This window comes from Muscardinus avellanarius, assembly GCF_963383645.1.
Source record: "Muscardinus avellanarius genome assembly, chromosome: 13".
Taxonomy (NCBI): domain Eukaryota; kingdom Metazoa; phylum Chordata; class Mammalia; order Rodentia; family Gliridae; genus Muscardinus; species Muscardinus avellanarius.
The window spans coordinates 3,319,808-3,337,905 of NC_137799.1; the positions used below are offsets into that span (position 1 = coordinate 3,319,808).

The window sequence follows — 18,098 nt, forward strand, 5'->3', positions numbered from 1 at the left end:
CCTGATTGCAGGGGGAGATCGGCCCACCTGGTCCCAGGGGAGAAGATGGCCCTGAAGGCCCAAAGGGTCGCGGAGGTCCCAATGGTGATCCTGGTCCTCTGGGGCCCACGGGGGAGAAGGTAGGAGTGCCACGTACGCTCTAGACATGGCCTGGGTTCCCGGCCTGGGCCGCGCCTGCCCAAGGCTCGTGGTGGTGTGATTTCTGAGTGGGCCCATCCCTCCTCCCAGCCTCTGGCCACCCCTTCCATAGATGTGCACCTTGACTGACCCGTCCCTTTCACAACCGCATCTGCCCCCGAGCTCTCTGCAGTCTCGGAAGAGCGCCAGCCTCCCCGTCCCCAGCAAGCTTGGGTTCTGGGCTCCACGGGCCACTTGTGGGCACTGCTGCTCTCCATGTTCCTGCCCCCACCAGGGTGGCTTGGTACCCATGGGGGGGGGCGCCACATGATGGCGGGGCTCTCAAGAGGCCGTTCTTCAGTCTCCCTGCTCAGCAATGCCACACCTTCCTCTCTGGTCCCCTCCAGCTTAGACAGGACCTCATGCAAGGTGGCTTAAATGTCCTAGCCATCTCGAGTCACAGCTAGGTCTCTTACAAGAGGGTAGGAGTCAGTGCACAGCCAGAGAATGCACCCTTGCCAGCATCTGACCTCGCCTTAGGGTGGGCTGGGTCCCCTCTCTTGAGCCTCTGTGTTTCTGTCAGTGCAGGGGCCATTGCGCTGTCTTGCCTCCTCAGTACCTAAGGGTCTGTCCCGGAGGACAGGCAGGGGCTCCATGGTGACCTTGCCCTCTGTCCCAGAGCACGTGGGCTTTCTCTGTGCCCAGAGAAGACAGCAAGGAGAGCGGCACTCGCCAGATAATGCCATTCTCTTTTCTTCCCCCAAGGGAAAACTTGGAGTCCCGGGATTGCCAGGATACCCAGGAAGACAAGGACCCAAGGTAACTCAGGCGTGCCGGGTGTCTTCCCACCACACGGGGCTCCCAGCGCCTTCAGGGACAGGGGCCCAGGACACCTTCTCTGTGACTCTTGCTGTCTTCATTCTTAGCCTTGTGCTCCTTTGGCCAAATTTGGAGGAGGCGCTGGACAGCCGGTTGGGCTTCGCTTAACGGGGAGCGGGCCTCCTTGCCCCCTGCGGCCCGGGCTGCTGATGGCCTGGCCCCTGGCGTCCACACCCAGAGAGCCTGCCTGAGGCTGTCGCCTCTCAGCGGCGCCTCACTTTGGAGGACTGAAGGTGACTCGCTCACAGCAGAGCGTAAAGAAAGACAAAGGTTTCCCTCTAATCACTCATGTCCACGGCCTCAGGCATCCCTGAGGATGTGATTTATTATTATTTTGGGGGCAACACTCACGTTTTTTCACTAATGGTTCTTCCTCAACAATACCCGGCTGCCTGCACTAGTAATGGCAGAGAAGCCCGGCTCCAGGTTGGCGTCTGCACTCACCCTGCCACCTCATGGCTTCCGTCCCTTTCAGGTCCCATGAGCTGGTCCTGTTAGCACAAGGAGGACCCGCTGGGAGGGCAGGTGGCCCCTCACCCCAAGTTCCCGTGCCCTGTGGGTGTCCTGGTGTTCAGGAGGAGGGGTTTGTTAGAGCAGGGGTCTGTGCACTGTCCGGCGGGGGTACACTGATGCTGGCTGCCTACTGTAGCAACCAAATGCCGAGGAACAGGGGGGCACACACACGCACGCACGCACGCACGCACACGCACACTCTTCTTTTTAATACTGGGAATTGAACCTGGAGCATCTACCTCTGAGCTACACCCCCAGCCTATTTTATTAATGCTGAAGCCAGGTCTCACTAAGTTGCTGAGGCTGGCGTCAAACCCAACGTCCTCCTGTCTCGGCCTCCCAAGTGTTGAAATCGCAGGCCTGTGCCACTGCACCTGGCTACACTTTCTCTTTTTAAATACTTGTCCAGTGTGTGTGGGGGGTGGGGGGGGGAGAAGAGCAGTTTGGGAGAGAAGAGGGGTGGGACGGGACTCAAGTTCAGGCAGCTCTTTGGAAAGGGCCACGGGGCTCGGACACTGCACGTGTGTCCTGGGGCAGGAATAGAACAGTGATCTGTTGCTGCGAGCCCGTTTCTGAGCTCTGTCTCACCTGCAGCCCGGGTGTCCCGGGCCAGTCTCTTGCCTCGATGGGTCGGTGGGGGTAAGAGTAGGTTGGCTCAGCTCAGCCCCCTGAGAAAAATACAAGGTTTAGAAATGTGTCAGCTCTTCCTGGGACAAGCACATGCTCGGGTGAGGGTGTGAAGCCTGCCCAGGGCGGAGTCCAGCACCAGCCTCTGTGGGCAGGTGAACCGCCAGAGGCAGTATCCCGGGGAGCCCACATGGATCTGCCCCGGGTCTTGGCCAGATCCAAGTCTAGAGGCCCCGCGTTTGCGGATGCGTACCTCTAGATCTCTAGACTCCGAGAGCCGTCATTGCCAGGGCTCGTGTGTAAAGTCACCCTCACTGCCGACTTGGCTAGTCACCACACTTTAGCCAGAGGCTCCACGGGGCCATCAGAGAGCGAGGCAGCGCCCGGCAGGCAGGACATCAGAGCCTAAGCCCGTGCTTCCCTCCCAGCCCATCTCGGCCTCTTTCCCCCCAAACAGCAGCCAGTGTCCCAGCCTCAGTGTGTGGGAGGAGGGTGGGCGGTGGGTGAGCATGTTAAGATTCAGTTCTGGTTTTAGATTTGGAGTCTGAAATGCCCAGGATATATTTATCAAGCTCTGAGTGTATGGGTGTTGAGGGGAGGGTGGGTGCATGGTGGGTACAGATGGGGCAGGTGGCAGAGGGGGGATGGGTGAACAGTGGGTGCTGATGGGGTGTATGGGTACTGTATGAGTGGGTAGGCATAAGGGTGGGCGGGTAGGTGGGTGGTGGGTGGTGGATGGTGGGTGGGTAGGTGAGTGGATGACAGGGTAGGTGGCATGTGACTGAGTAGAAGGGGTGGGTGGGTGGTAGATGATGGGTGGGTAGATTGGGGTAGGTGACTGGAGGGTGGTTGGTGGATAGGTGGGGCGATTAGAGCTGGCGTTGCAGGCTGTGTACCATCCACACACTCCACCCTGGTCTATGGTGCGGTGCTGTGCTCCCATCTGGCCCAGGCTCCATTCTTCCTCCTCGTCCCTCTCTTTCAGGGCTCTATCGGATTCCCTGGATTTCCTGGTGCCAACGGAGAGAAGGGCGGCAGGGTAAGGCCAGAGGCCTCTGGTTGGCCACTGCTCGGAGCCTTGGTTGTAACAGGTTGGAATGGCCTGTTTATCTTTCCCAAACCACTTTGGTGAATGGCGAATTTCAAGCCGTGAGCCTTAGCTCTCCCTGATGCCAGGCTGGCAGCTCTGTGGCAGGAAGGGTCAGTGGACGAGAGCGCAAAGTGGGGCAGACGGAGCTTTCTGATACACAAGCCAGGAAGCTCCTGGGCTGTCAGCAGAACCAGCTTCCTCTCTGTCTACCCAGGAGAGTGCCCTCCATGCCAGCCTTACAGGAAGGGAAAAGTGCCCAACGCCTCCCCCATGCCAGGGTCATGCCCCTTGGGACTCTCCAGATGGCTCATTCCTTGTTATTAGGAAGCAGCATGGTGTGTGCCAGGTGCAGTGCCCTTGGTTACCTCTGTCATCAACTGAACAGAGGCCTTCCAGGCTGGGTCGGGGAGCCGTGTCCCCCATCTTAAGTGGAGACCCTGCTGGCTGGGCTGCCCGGTGGGAGCCGCCCTAGATGCTCCTTGTTGGTCATGGTCCCAGGATGTCACCAGAAGGGTAGAGGGGAGCGGGATGGTCACCTTGGTCCTTGGGCTCTGAGCTGGCCATGTCTGCAGGCGCGTGGGGGACAGAGAGACCATCTGTGGTGAGTGGCTCCTATCACGCGCTCTGCAGCCCCACCCATCCCTGCTCCTGGCCTACCGCCCTCCACGGCAGCCACAGCTGGGAGCTACAGCCCCTCCTCAGAGCCTCAGAGCCTTTGCACTCATGTGCAAAGCCATCAGTGTGCTCACTTGAAGACAGCAAGAAATACTTCAAGAGGCTGCGACCATGTGAACATGGGACAAGAAAGTCAAGAAAGTTTTCAAGACAGAGCTCGGTGGGCCCATCAGAAAGTCTTCAAGACAGAGCTCGGTGGGCACCCATCAGAAAGACTTCAAGCCCTCTGCTTCTGGCCCTTGATCCGTTGATAAAGATGGGCCTCGTGCATCTTAACCTTCGGGTCGCCGTGTATGCCTCCAACCCAGGAGACAAGCATGGTTGTTGTGAATGGACACCAGAGGGCTAGTCTGCAGTACACAGCGGGCTTTCTCTTTGTACCAGGTCTGTGGGATGACAGGAACGCGGGTGCCCTGAGTGAGGCTGGCCTTCTTTGTTATCTGCTGGAGGCTGGAGGCCACGCTGTCCTTGCACATGATGTATCTTGTGTTCAGGACTAAATCCTCTTGCCAGGCCCCAGAGCCTCCAGCGCTTCTGAGCCGTGGAGGACTGCCAACCCCACCCCGCTTCGAGGGCCGGTTGTCCCATCTTGGTCTTGGCCTTTGGACGTCGTGGTCAGGAGGGATCCCACTGGAAAGCCGCTCACTCACTGGAACGATGCTCACCTCCCAAGTCCTTGCGGAGTGCCCAGCACTGGGGACTCAGGCGACCAAACCAGACGATGCCAGGCCACTCAGAGGGCGGCCAGTACCATGAGGATGAGTGATCTGGGGGGCAGATGGCATGGGCAGATCTGGAGTGCTGGAGGCAGTGACGTTCCTGCTGGGACCTACAAAAGTTGGAGAGGCCAGGCAGAAGGGCAGAGCTGTGGGGAGGGAGTGGGAGGAGCCGTTGGAGGGCATGGTCAGCAGAGGCGTGGCCTGGGATGGGACAGCCCCCAGGGAGGCTTTGTGGTTGCTTTGGGGCTAGCCTTTTTCCCAGGACAGGAGGACATGGGGTGAAATGGGAGGTTGAGGTGGCTCTGGCCCCTGGTGGGGACAGAGTGGGCAGGACTACAGTGTCACTGGGACGGTGTCGGTGGGAGCCCTGCTGGTCCCCGAGGCCATTTCCCCACTTCTTCCTGGGTTTCTGTCCAGTCTGGATGCTGGGTAGCTGCCTGCAGATGTGTGTCAGTCTCCCATCTGAAGTCACCCCAGGGCCTCTGTCCTGGCTTCTGCAGAGCCGGCGACTTTTGTGTGTGTGTGGCTGTCAGTGGGGGTTAAACAGGAACAACATCAGGAACATACCTTGTGCTGTCCAAGAGGCTGCACTGGGGGCAGAGAAACCGGAAGGGGCAAAGTGACACGCCCGCCCAGCCACAGAAGCCCAGGAAGCCCTGCCCCGGAAATCCTGACCCCCAGCTTCTGGGCTTCCACAGATAAATCAGCATGGCTGTTTCTGGGACTGTCTGTCCTTCCCAGCCATGGCAAGAGGACAGACACAGCGACTTGCAAAGGAGACCGGGGCACATACAGTTCACAGCTTTAGGCACCAGGACCAAAGCGCTGGCTTCGGTTACTTTACAGTGAGGGCCGATGAGCAAGGTACTGGTGGAGACCCAGATGGAACTAGAGTCCCCAAGGCCAAGCGCGGGGCCTCTGGCACAGTCAGGTCAGGTTGAACTGGAAGCCACTAGTGTTGTAAGAGGAAATCTGAGGTCGGATCCTGCTGGTACCTGCTACAGGGGGAGGGTTTCGCTGTGGCGGAGGCCGGGAGTGAGAACCTCCAATACCAGGACACAGTTGGGGGCCATCTTGGGTGTCTACATGGTATAATTTGAGGACATAATTCATTTGAAGACAGCAGATATTTCACTAATTTTCATATACAAATATTTATTTAAAGCTGAAGGATACAGCCACGGGATTGAAGAGCCTTGGAACCAGAGTACATTGTTAAAAAGTGACATAATTAACTCATCATTAGAAATGGTTCCATTAAGTTGGGCGTGGTGGCACACACCTGTAATCCCAGCATTTGGGAGACCGAGACAGGAGGATTGCAGTTCATAGCCAGCTTCAGTTACTTAGTGAGGCCCTCCACAACTTAGTGAGACCCTGTTTCGAAATAAAGAATAAAAAATAGGGCTGGGGGTGTAGCTTGAAGATAGAATGCCCTTGGGTTCCATCCTTAGTACCCCCCCCCAAAAAAAAAAAGGTTTCATTAAATGGGTTTCAAGATGGGAGACTCAAAAGCAGTTTTGATTCTGGCAGTAAATGGATGAAAAATGGAGAGAAGAACTTTACCCAGTGACCTTCAACAATCCAGACCCATCTTGGGCTTTATCATTAGAGACCACAGTATAATCCAGGCTTGGGCTGAGATGGGGTGGAGATTCCGGAGCCGGGTGCAACCTGATACTTCTGCAGGCTGTTGGCGATGAACCATGTCTTATAGCCATGATGTCTTGGCTTCCGAGAAAACAAATGCTTTCTGCGGTGTGGAAAATGCAAAGCAGCAACGAAAAAAGGACTCTGAATTCTAGGGGAGACGCGAATGGTGCTTGGATATATGATTTAGGTGTTAAATTGCAAGTTTGCTTGTCTGCAGAGCCTGTTGAAAATTTAATGGCTAATATTCTTAACGGTAGCAAAAGTAAATTATGTATGAAAGGGGTTGACTTTCTTCTCTTTTCTTATAATAATGATCCCACCACCACCACCACTGAAAGAGAGGAATGAGAGAGGGAGGGAGGGTTGTGGAGGAGCTTTGAAGAAAGGAAGCCGGGTAAGCAGTGAACATCCATCAGACTGCAGGAGGAAGCTCAGGTTCCAGCAGGGCTGTGCAGGGCGCAGGCATTGTGTGCTGGGCGCCCCATGCACCTCCTTGCTCTCAGAATAATCTCCAGCTCGAACCAAGCTGGGCAGGGTGGCCCTGGACCCACGCCCTGCCTGGCCTTACTCTGAGTTCGCACAGTACGCCCCAGGCAGGGCCGCCCCCTGAGGACTGGGCATGTGGGAAGTCACTGACCACCTCTTCTCTGCTTCTAGGGCACTCCTGGCAAACCTGGACCCCGGGGGCAGCGAGGCCCAACGGTAACCCTCCCGTGGCTCCGGGGAAAGTGGGGGCACTTGCGGGGATAGGGAAGGCGGTGTCTGGGCCTCTGAGCTAACCTGCCTCCCTTCTCTCTATCTGTCCAGGGTCCGAGGGGTGAAAGAGGCCCACGAGGCATTACGGGGAAGGCTGGCCCCAAGGTATGGTCTTGGTCCCTCCGTGTGGGCACATGAACCCAGGTTTCAATGCTGAGGGGACCCGGAGCACCTGAGGGTATCTGTGGCCTTTTCATTTGAGACCAGAGGAAAGTTGCCAGGTGTGGTGGTGCACGCTTGTCATCCTAGTACTTGGGAGGCTGAGACAGGAGGATCCCAGTTTGCAGTGAGTCCCTTTGCAACTCAGTGAGACCCTGTGTCAAAATAAGGAATAAAAAATAGGGCTGAGGGTGTAGCTCGGAGGTAGAGTGCCCCTGGGTCCAATCTCCAGTACTGCAAAATAAATAAATAAATAAATAAGGAAGGAAGGAAGAAAGAAAGGAGGAAAGAAAGAAAGGAAAAAGAAAGGAAGGAAGGAAGGAAGGAAGAAAAGAAGGAAGAAAGAAAAGAAAAGAAAGGGGGAAAGTTTTCTTGGAAGTATTTGAGGAGTCCTGTCCTCCAGCAGTCTGGGCAGCTGCATGGAGTTGGGTCAAGTGGCTAAAGTGACTGTCAGGGGACCTGGCCCCTAGGCAGACAAAGATGCCCCACACCGTGCGGGGACCTCAGAGGCCCCCAGAGGCCTGGCATGGCCTAGACCCACCCAGTTTTGGCAGGCCTCTTTGTTTTCTTCTTCTTCTTTTAGAAAAGGAGCCTGAAAGTTGCGGAGTTCTTTGCTAGAAAGTTCTTTCTGGCACAGGTGGATACGTAGCCATCTCACCTGGATGCTTCTCAGCTCCTTGCACAAGGAATCTGGAGAGAGCCCCCAGCGGGGTCAGCTGTCCCCCCACCCCGTCTTGAGCACTATAGGAGACTCCTGCAGGGTCGCGTGGGGAAGGGAGGGACTCAGATGAGCCTTCATCTTGAACCTCAAAAGGGGTTTCCACTTAAGATGAGCCTCGGTTGGCTGAGGGCCAGAGCCGGCCACCCCTCGGCTGACCAGGAGTCTGCCAGGAGTTCTCCTGCGCTGAGCCCTGGTGCATCCCTGGCTCACTCATGAGCAGACTCCAGCTGACCCTGGAGAACAAGCAGCCTTGAGCAGCCACTGTTACTGTATCACTGTTGCTGGTGGGCCTGCAGCAGATCCTGCATGTGGAAAAGTCAAGGCTTGCAGATATCGGCGTAGCGCCAGCCATGGGCAGAGGCAAGGGGCCTCCGGGCAGGCTCAGGACAACCTTGAGCAGGCATACGGACACTTAGATGGCCCGTATGACTTAGATGGCTTGGGCAGTTAGATGGCCCGTATGACTTAGATGGCCCGTATGACTTAGATGGCTTGGGCAGTTAGATGGCCCGTATGACTTAGATGGCCCGTATGACTTAGATGGCTTGGGCAGTTAGATGGCCCGTATGACTTAGATGGCCCGGGCAGTTAGATGGCATCATGAGCCAGAGCCCTTCGGCCATACAAAACCACAGCAAGCCTTTCTCTCCTTCCTTAGGGCAACTCAGGAGGCGATGGTCCGGCCGGCCCTCCCGGTGAGCGGGTAAGCTGCTTGCCCAGGCCTGTGGGCCAAGAGAGGACAGCTGGCCTCAGGGGCCCTGTGCACCCTGCTGAGGAGAGGGTCCCCAGGGTCCTCAGGGTGCAGGGGGGTGACACCTGTTGCTGAGAGACCTCAGCTCCATCCTGTTGGCCCTGTCTGGGGCCCTGGAGGTGGCTGAGAGGTCAGGAAGTTGGGCCTTCAGCCCCATCTGGCCCCGAAGGCCTGGGGACAGTGCTCTGTGACCCGGCCGTCTTGGCCTGGTGTTTCTCAAGGTGGAACAGTTGGCTACAATGAAGGGAAATGGCCACGGGGAACTGTGTCGGGATGAAGACTGGGCAGGGGATGCTGGGGAGAATACTCCTATCTTCACACCAGCCTTTCTCTGTCCCCAGGGACCCAATGGACCCCAAGGACCTACAGGGTTCCCTGGCCCAAAGGGCCCCCCGGTAAGTACTGCTTTCTCCTGTTGGGCTGGCCGGGCACCTGTGCCTTTCCCTCAGGGCTCCCAGAGGGGTGGTGAGACCCTGGCTGGAGGGTGGCATCCCTCTAGGCTGAGGCTACCTGTGGGCAGCCGGGACCGTGTCCACCTGCTCAGAACCCCTGTGCTAGAGAGAGCCGGGTCTTGGGTCCTCTCTCATTAGAACCATCAAGGTGTTCTGTCTGGGGCCCAGATCAGTGCCTGGGGCTGCCGTAACAAGCTACCGCTGACCTGGTGGCTTAAAACAGCACACCTGTCTTGTCCTCCAGTTCTGGGCGACAGACGCCTAAAGTCATGTGGGGGCAGGCCGGTTCCTCCCGGAGGCTTCAGGGCAGAATCGGCCCAGGCCTCTCCGCGTGTGTGGAGGCTGCTGCCGACCTTGGCCTTGCTTGCTGTAGACACAGCAGCCTGAGCTCCACCTCCCTGGTCACACAGCCCTCCCCCTCTGTCTCTTCACATCTCTTTTTGTAAGGACACCTCATTGGCTTGAGAGCCATGCTACCCTAGCAGGATCACATCTTAACTAGATCACACTGGCAAAGACCCTACTTCCACATAAGGTCCAGGTCATAGTTTCTGGGGATTAGGACTTCAACACAGCTCTTTGGGGTCACCCAGGTCATCTCACCACAGGTGTAACTGATTTCTCTTATCCCCCTCTAAAATAAAAAACAGTTCAACAGTGGGGGTTACTTCCTGGCAAGGTATTGACCCCGCCCACCGTGGCTGGGAACATGGAGACACCCTGGAAGGCTCTAAGGGCTGCCAAACTTGGAAAGGGCCACAGGCCTTGTCCCAACCCCAGGGCCATGGTCAGGAAGGTGTTTGATCATCTCGTTAGACAGACCTGGGTTCCAGTCCACTTGGGCCAGCCACCCGCTGGGCCTTGGGGTGGTGCTCAGCCTCTCCCTGCCTCTGTCTCCCCTCGGGAGAAGAGGATGATAAGGCGTGTCCCTTGGGGCCGCTGTGAGGACTCAGTAGGATTACGGGCAGGGGCGGTGACCGTGCCTGGGCCAGGTGCTTGGGAAGTTGAATGGTGAGAGCCGTTGAGAAGAAACAGTGATTTCTGTTGGCTTCTGTGACATTAGGTCCCATTAAGTGAGATGCTTCTCAGAACCAAATGAAACTTTTTTCCTTTGGTCTTTCCCTCAGGGCCCCCCAGGCAAGGACGGGCTCCCTGGACACCCTGGACAGAGAGGCGAGACCGTGAGTATCGTGGGTGCTGGGCCGTGGCTGGCCTGGCCTTGTGCTGACCTGTTCTCTCGCAGCCTCCGCATGGTGCCGTCACGGCCCAGCCCAGTCTAGGGACCCTCCAGCTGGGAAAAGACCATCCAGCCCTCTGCCCCGGATCTGGGGGCAGGCCATGGGGGAAGCGTCTGACGTAGACCAGCCACACTCTGTGACATGACTGGGCAGAAACCAGAGGCTGGGTCTTTCTGCTGGATTTAACAGTTTTGGTCAGAGGCCACATTTCACACCATTAGAGCACAAACAAAATGTCATTGGCCACTGAAACCTTGCGCCGCCAACCTTTGCGTCCCTCAAAGCACTGATGAGCGCGGCTCAGCTTGAACCCTGCCCACTGTGGCTGGGGACATGGAGACACCCTGGAAGGCTCTAAAGGCTGAAAAACTTGGGAAGGGCCACAGGCCTGGTCCCAACCCAGCCATCTCATCTGGTGGCTCAGCCCGGAATGGATGGTGAGGGTCTCGAGGCTGCCGCCAATCTCCCCTTTGATAGCAGAGGAGACACGTCCTCGGTTGGGCCAATTCAGCCTTTCTGTGGCCACTCAGCTCTGCACGTGATGGAGGGTCACCTTTAACTTCAGGAATGCTCTGTCATCTCCAAGATAATGATCCCACCACTCTCTGCTATAAAAAAAAAAAGCCATTTATCTGACATGTGATCGTTTCCTGGCCCCATTGGTTAGTTAGGATTTGTCCCAGTTCATTAGGCAAGAGGACCTGCACACCTGTGACCTTGGTCACGCCTGGACCCTGCGGCTCCAGGCTTTGAACAGCTGAGGCCTTTGCAGTACCGGGTGACTTCCTTGTGCTGTTTTCCTTCTCTGGGTGTGCCCACTTCATCTGGTTTAAAGGACAATTGTCACCGATAGAAACATTCCCCACTAGGGAGAGTGGGGCACTTAGAGATTGACAGAAAGGCCCCTTTGTCCTCCGCAGTCAGCCTCCCTGTGCCTGAAGCGCACAGGAGGACTGCTAGCTCCAGCTGCCCCCTTCTGAAAAGGGTCTTTGAATGCCGTCTTTGATGTCTGCTTTTTTTTTTTTTAACGATCCTTTCTGCCTCTTTGGTGCATCGTGATGAAACCTCTTTTAATTATACCTTCGCCGGTGTTCTGCACAGCCCATGCTGGCTGATAAATGGAGATTGCTTTGCTCTTTTGTTTAGAGAGAAAAATTAAAACATTTCTTCCAAGCTTTGCACATTTTTTCTTGAATGCCTTTCCAAGGAGACGAGATAGAAGGTTTTGCATATTGTGTTCTTATTCTGGAAAGAGACTGGTAAGACAATTATGCTGGTTGCCTCTTGGAAAGGTGTACTTAACCCATAATTCCTGCCATGTACGGCCATAGGGTGCTTCAATGATCTATGTCTCTGAGACCCATCTAGGGCATAGAGTCTCCTCTGCAGCCAATCTAGACACCCCCTTGAGGATGGTCTTCCCTGGAGTGTTGACCTTCCTTCCTTCCTTCCTTCCTCTCTCTCCCCCACACAAAAACACAAGCAGTCACTACTCTTGCTAAATGTGAGCTGAAAGTCTGTTTCTCAGCAAGGGACTGTAGACAGATTCCACCCTCATCAGCCGCCGACAGTTCCCTGAATGACCGTGAACTTAAGAGTTTCCTACACTGACATTGACAAGACTTGACCCAGGCTCCCAGCGTCTCTGCTCAGGCGCTTCTCCCCCTTCGGCCTGTTTCCGACTCTTGTTTTAAACCTAGAAAGCACGATCTGCAGAGAATCCTGTATTAAAATGACCATTCTCACCCACTGTATGCTGCTGGGATGGGCTTCACGAAGAGGACCCTCCTGGAACTGGCAGAGACCCTCGGTCGGCCGTGGGTTCATGTGGTCTGGCGGCTCAGTGTGACACTTGCACGCTGGCTAGCTCAGGAGAGAAGCAGCAAGCCCAGGGCTCTGTCTTCCCCTTCAGTCCTGGATGTTATCTCAAAGCCAGCCACTGCCTTCTCTGGATCTAGAACTCCTCCTAGGGCCTCGGGCGGAATATCCGCATATCCCTGCCAGTGGTATCTCCCGGCACCTGCCCTGCTCTGCCGATATGCCCAGAAAATCACCCTTATGTTGCATCCAGAGTAGCCCTCTCCTTCAAAGGATACTCAGGACACACAGCAGCTACCCAGGGCCGAGCCAGATTGTCGCGTACACATGAGTGCTCAGAGCAGACTGAGATGTGTTCGCTGAATTGAGTTAAAAATAACACCTGTGAGCTGCTGAACTCTGAAAGCAGGGGGCCTGGCTCTTGCCTGTCCCAAATACACACAGAGGGGCAGGTGGGCCGATCACCTGCCGCGCAGCAGAGGCGGCAACGAGAAAAGCAAGAAAGTCCCCGCAAAGGCACCAACGAGGAGGCTCAGGGGTGGCCCCCAGATCTACTAGGAATATGAGCGTTGTGTGACATAAAAGACGAGCGCTTCTTAAATCCGTTTCTCAGCACAAAGCCCGGCATGGACTAACTTCTGGCCTCAGTACCTTCATGAAATGAATGCAGAAACGGGCCTCCTCTCGGGCGGCCCGGAACGGCTGCCATGTGTTTCTGGCTGGGAGGCTGGGGGCCTTCCCGGGAGGGCTGGCAGCGCGTGCCGTGGGCGGCTGCGTTCATTTCAGCCTCTGACTCTCTCTACAGGGTTTCCAAGGCAAAACTGGCCCTCCAGGCCCCCCAGGTGTGGTCGGCCCTCAGGTGAGACCCGGCCCCGGGGTGGGTCTTGGGTATCCAGGGAGGATCCAGGCTCAGTGTCAGGCCCCTGATTGTGAAGGTGCAGATGTTGCTGATGGAGTCTCACCCCCTGTGGCGCAGGCTAGCAGCTAGAGGTTTACCCCATGCAGGACCATACGGAGAGGAGAGGGAGTGGTTTGCGGAGCATGGGTCTGGGGGGCAGGTCAGGGGGACCTGAGAACAGGGCCAGGCTCTGTAACCTGGATTTCTCTAGGAAAGCTGTGTCCGCTCTTCCTTGCGGTGGGCATCTGAGACAGCCAGAGTCTCCTGCCGCTGGCTGCTGCTGGCACCTGGGCCTCCTGGCCATGGTGGCAGACCCACCAAGGAGTGGCCTCCGGCCAAGATCGATGGCTTCAGAGCGACACGATGTGGCACCCGCCAACTCGTTTTCTTAGACACTTCACACCTAATGCAGCAGGAAAATAAGATATTGACCCACTGCTGCCACCACAGAACTGAAGGACACACGGGCTTTTGCGCTGCTGGGGCTTTTCTGGAACCTGTGGCTACCGTGGGCACCCCCCACCACCACCACCACCACATTTTCCCACCACATCCCAGGAAGCGCACCCCAGCTGGACCTTGCGGGAGAGGCGCCTGGGGCAGGTAGAAACGCCGCCTAGAGGTGGCGCAGCAGGGTCGGCCCGATTTCTTTCCTTTTTCTCCTCCTGGATTTTGGCTGGGAGAACGCTTGCAAAGGAACACGGGTTTGCTGAACCTGCCGCGGACCTTTGCCTCTGGAGTCAGGGCTGTCCTTCGATTCAGGACAAGGTCTCTCTCTTTGCAAGTTATTTGAAATTGACCTGGTTTATCCTACAGGGTCCCACAGGAGAAACAGGTCCAATGGGTGAGCGTGGCCACCCTGGCCCCCCGGGTCCCCCTGGTGAACAAGGGCTCCCGGGCCTTGCCGGAAAAGAAGGGACAAAGGTGAGTTTCTGGAAGCTTCCACAGCAGGCCAGCCTTTTCCTAAGGAGTCGGTTAGGACTTTGGTCTTTGGTTGCACCTTTCGGATGAACGGGTAATCGCTCAAACAAGTGCTCTGCCTGGCAACTCCCTTCAGACCCACAGATTCGGCTCTGCATCCGCTTGGTTTAAGCTGACTTTCTGCAGGGGGGTGGGGCGTGGAGAAATGTGGGGATCAAACCTTCCCTGGGCCTCTGCTGAGAGTGCCGCGCCCCGCGGCCACCGGCTCCCAGAACCGGATAACGAGCTCGCAGGCTCCATACATCCAACAGGAGTTTAGTAGAGAGGGATCCTTTCACAAATACCCCGCTGTTAGAGCCTGAGAATAAACCCTCAAAGTGAACGGAAAGCTCTGTCCGGCTCCCAGTATTGGCTTAACCCTTTCTTAGCCCTCCTGCAAGCAGAGGTCCCAGGTGGGGTAGCCAGGACTTCCCTTGTAGTAGCATAAACATCAATAGTCCTTCCCTTTTCGATTTTTAATAATCGAAAGAAGATACGAGCTCTCCAGCGTTTCCCAGGACCACATTCAAGAGTGACTTGAAAAATAATAAAGCATAGCGAATTAGTATTGAGAAAAATTATACACCTGTGAGTCTGTCCAGTACATAAATAAGTATTTATGTGCTAGAAAATAAATATGTACGTGAACACACACACACACACACACGTGTGCATGCATGTGTAAATCTTTTCATCCCAGACAGAGAGAGCTCACTGAGTTTGGGAAGGAAGCCAAGGGCATTGACCTGCTTTGGAAGACCCTTGTGCTCTCCTGTGGGAAGATTCTGGAAGATATGAAAGCTTTGAGGTACCGGCTCAAATGAGGCCTCTTTGCAGAAAGTGAGGTCCATGTGGGACCATGCTCTGACAGTGTGTCAGCCATGGATTCCTTTATCTAACAGTTTCAGGATGGCCCCCAATACGCAGGAAAGGTAGATGTACACCAGCTCCTGCTCGGCCCCGCATAGCTCAAGGGTTGAGGACTGGCTCCTCATGGAGTGCGAGTGGGGATCATTCAGATGCGCTCTGTTCCCCAGAACCACGAGCCAGCCGGGGCAACATGGCCCCCAGGCGAGAGCCAGGCCATTGCTCAAGTTCACAGAAGAGGAGAGTGTGCCTAGCCTGTGCCAGCCAGGGCCTGGCTCCAACCCCCAGCACCACAAGTAAAACAAAACAATTCAACAAAAACCAAGGGATTTCTCTGAAGGCTTGGTGGCCGGGGGGAAACCCCAGCGCAACACAGGTCCCCGGTGGACCTTGACACGAGAGCGCTGCCCCAGCTCCTGCTGGCACGGATCTGGGCATCCTGCCAAAGCCGTGGCAGGCCTGCAGGCTGTGCTCTGAGAACAGCTCATCTCTGCTGTTTTCAGGGTGACCCCGGCCCTGCTGGCCTCCCCGGGAAAGATGGCCCTCCAGGACTCCGTGGTTTTCCTGGCGACAGAGGGCTTCCTGGTCCGGTGGTAAGTGAGGGGCTAGGGCTGGAGTAGGATGGTGCCTGGCTCTAGGGGCTGCGCCCGGTGCCCTTGACCCACATTCTTACTGATTTGCAGGGCGCTCTTGGACTGAAAGGCAGCGAGGGCCCCCCTGGGCCCCCAGGCCCCGCGGTAAGTTGAAGCCTTTGCCTCTTCTTCAAAACCTACCCCACAGGTAAGACAGAATGGGCCTCAAGAGCCAGGAGAGTGCACTCGGTGGCCCAGGTCCCCACTGTGTGTGCCGGGAGGGCAGGGCGGGGCATGGAGACCGGTGAGAATACAGACTGTGTACCCGAGCCGGTGGGCTGGATGGCGGAGTCCTGGGAGAGAGCGTGCAGTAGAGAGGAGAGGGTGCCTTGAGGGGGGAGCCTCTTGTTAGACAAGCACTCTCCCTGGGGAGCCGGGGCACCCCACCCACACCCAGTGGCTGCCTCTCCCTCGGGTGCAGGGCTTCGTGCTCCCTGCTCCAAGCTCAGGGCTCTAGTGAGGAGCATGGGGTGAGACCAAGCGGTGCTTTAGGAATTCCTAGCCACGCAGTTTGAGAACCTTTGAATCTAACCGTTTTTCTACTGCTGCAGGGATCTCCAGGGGAGAGAGGCCCAGCTGGTGCTGCTGGGCCCATCGGGATTCCAGGGAGACCTGGGCCTCAGGGGCCTCCAGGACCGGCTGGAGAGAAAGGCACCCCTGTAAGTACTGCCTAGCCCTGGGGTCCCTCATCAGAGCTGCAGTGACCCCTGCGTGTCTAGCCTGTCCCTTCCCTGTGTGTCCCATGGGCATTTCCTATGGGTTTTCAGGAAGGGGGTCTATACAATACGATCACCCTAGAAGGCAGTTTATACACTCCAGGGCATTTGACTGAGGCCCATAGGAGACCCCAGCGTTGGCTCAGTCTGTCCATGCCTGCACGTCAGCATCCGGGCTCAGGTTGAGGAGCTGAGAGCGGGGCTGGGGAGGGTCTGTCCCTGCAGACCTGGCCTCCGCCCAGCCTCTGCTCCACGTGTATGGACACTGCCTGCTGACGGAATAGTTCCTCCCGCAGGCCCGACCCCACGGCTGGTCCTTCCAGGAGAAAGATGGATCTGGGCTTGATCTGGGAGCACATGTGGAAAAGCCAGCAAAGCAGGGGCAGGAGGGAGTCACAGGAAGACGGGGCGCCTCCTCTGTGCTCGTGGCGAGCCCAGCTCTTGTGAATCCCAGTTCCGCAGACTTTGAGAGGCCTCTGGAATGGGGCGGGGTGTCTGGCCTGCTCTAACCTTGGTCCTCACGGAGGGAAGAGTGAGCTCCCTTTCTCCTAGACATGGCTGTCCCTGCAGCAGCTGCTAGCTCCTCCCCGCGTCACTCACAGAGCCTGCTCAGTGTCCAGCAGGGGCCGCCCCCCCACCCCCCCACAAGACTCCCACAAGACTGCACGGCCCCCCACCTGCCCTTCCTTCCAGACAGCTGTGGAGGCAGAGTTCACCTCAGTTTAGAGTGTCAGGAGGCTGGGTTTTGGGGGGACAGGCGCGTGTGCTCGCTGGTTCAGGTCAGCAAGGCGACTTTCTTGTATATTTCACTCGAAGGAACATGTAGGTAGACAAGCACCTTGGCTCATTCCCTGAGCAAGATAACACGTGTGAACCACGTGTCCCCACAATGGAATCCTTGTGAACCACGTGTCCCCACAACAGAATCCGTGTGAACCATGTGTCCCCATAAGAGAACCCGTGTGAATCCACGTGTCCCCACAAGAGAACCTGCGTGAACCACGTGTCCCCACAACAGAACCCGCCTGAACCCATGTGTCCCCACAAGAGGACCCGCGTGAACCCATGTGTCCCCACAAGAGGACCCGCGTGAACCACATGTCCCCACAAGAGGACCCGCGTGAACCCACGTGTCCCCACAAGAGGACCCGCATGAACCACATGTCCCCACAAGAGGACCCACGTGAACCCACGTGTCCCCACAAGAGGATCCGCGTGAACCACGTGTCCCCACAAGAGGACCTGCGTGAACCCACGTGTCCCCACAAGAGAACCCATGTGAACCCACGTGTCCCCACAAGAGGACCCGCGTGAACCCACGTGTCCCCAACAAGAGGACACGTGTAAACCACGTTGATGACACCTGCACCACTGGGACTCCATTCAACATGTGATCGGCAATTTTGATGAGACCTGAGCGTTTCCCATGAGGCGTCCAGGATGTGGACCCACCTGGGGTCTGTGCCAGAAAGCAGAAGCCACTTGGGCGTTCAGTACATAGAGAACACACATGAATTCAGTTAGAGGTGGTTCAGGACACTAAGTTTTAAACACGCAAGATTTGCACTATCTGGTGAAAAGCACATTCTTGCAGAATATCTGCAGAGAGAAGAAAAGGTCAGAGCATCTCCAAGCACCCCAGACGCAGCCGGACCGGGCATCTAGGACAGGGAGGTCCCGTGGAAGCCCCACGTGCAGCCTTGGCGTTTTCTGGCTTAGGTCGAGAAGATGTTTATATTAATGGGGACTGAAGCCGAGGAGAAGGAAGTGGACTGTGCGGGCAGGAAAGGAAGGGGCGGGTCGCAGGGCAGGAGCCATTGCCCGCCGCGCCCGAGCCAGGGGTGAATTTTGTCAGTT

The 18,098-nt window shown here is 56.6% G+C and overlaps 1 protein-coding gene across 2 annotated transcripts in view; it reads left to right on the plus strand.

The window, feature by feature from the left end:
* COL5A1 (collagen type V alpha 1 chain) overlaps positions 1 to 18,098 on the plus strand; it is a gene marked incomplete at both ends in the record, with an annotated part of 157,856 nt that overhangs the window by 104,936 nt on the left and 34,822 nt on the right. For both annotated transcript variants that reach the window (XM_080709655.1, XM_080709656.1), the window contains 13 exons: positions 12 to 119; positions 883 to 936; positions 3,122 to 3,175; positions 6,931 to 6,975; positions 7,081 to 7,134; positions 8,568 to 8,612; positions 9,002 to 9,055; positions 10,240 to 10,293; positions 12,974 to 13,027; positions 13,883 to 13,990; positions 15,397 to 15,486; positions 15,577 to 15,630; positions 16,077 to 16,184. In XM_080709655.1, coding sequence (XP_080565781.1) covers positions 12 to 119; positions 883 to 936; positions 3,122 to 3,175; positions 6,931 to 6,975; positions 7,081 to 7,134; positions 8,568 to 8,612; positions 9,002 to 9,055; positions 10,240 to 10,293; positions 12,974 to 13,027; positions 13,883 to 13,990; positions 15,397 to 15,486; positions 15,577 to 15,630; positions 16,077 to 16,184 — 882 coding nt within the window. The remainder of the gene's footprint in view (positions 1 to 11; positions 120 to 882; positions 937 to 3,121; positions 3,176 to 6,930; positions 6,976 to 7,080; positions 7,135 to 8,567; positions 8,613 to 9,001; positions 9,056 to 10,239; positions 10,294 to 12,973; positions 13,028 to 13,882; positions 13,991 to 15,396; positions 15,487 to 15,576; positions 15,631 to 16,076; positions 16,185 to 18,098) is intronic.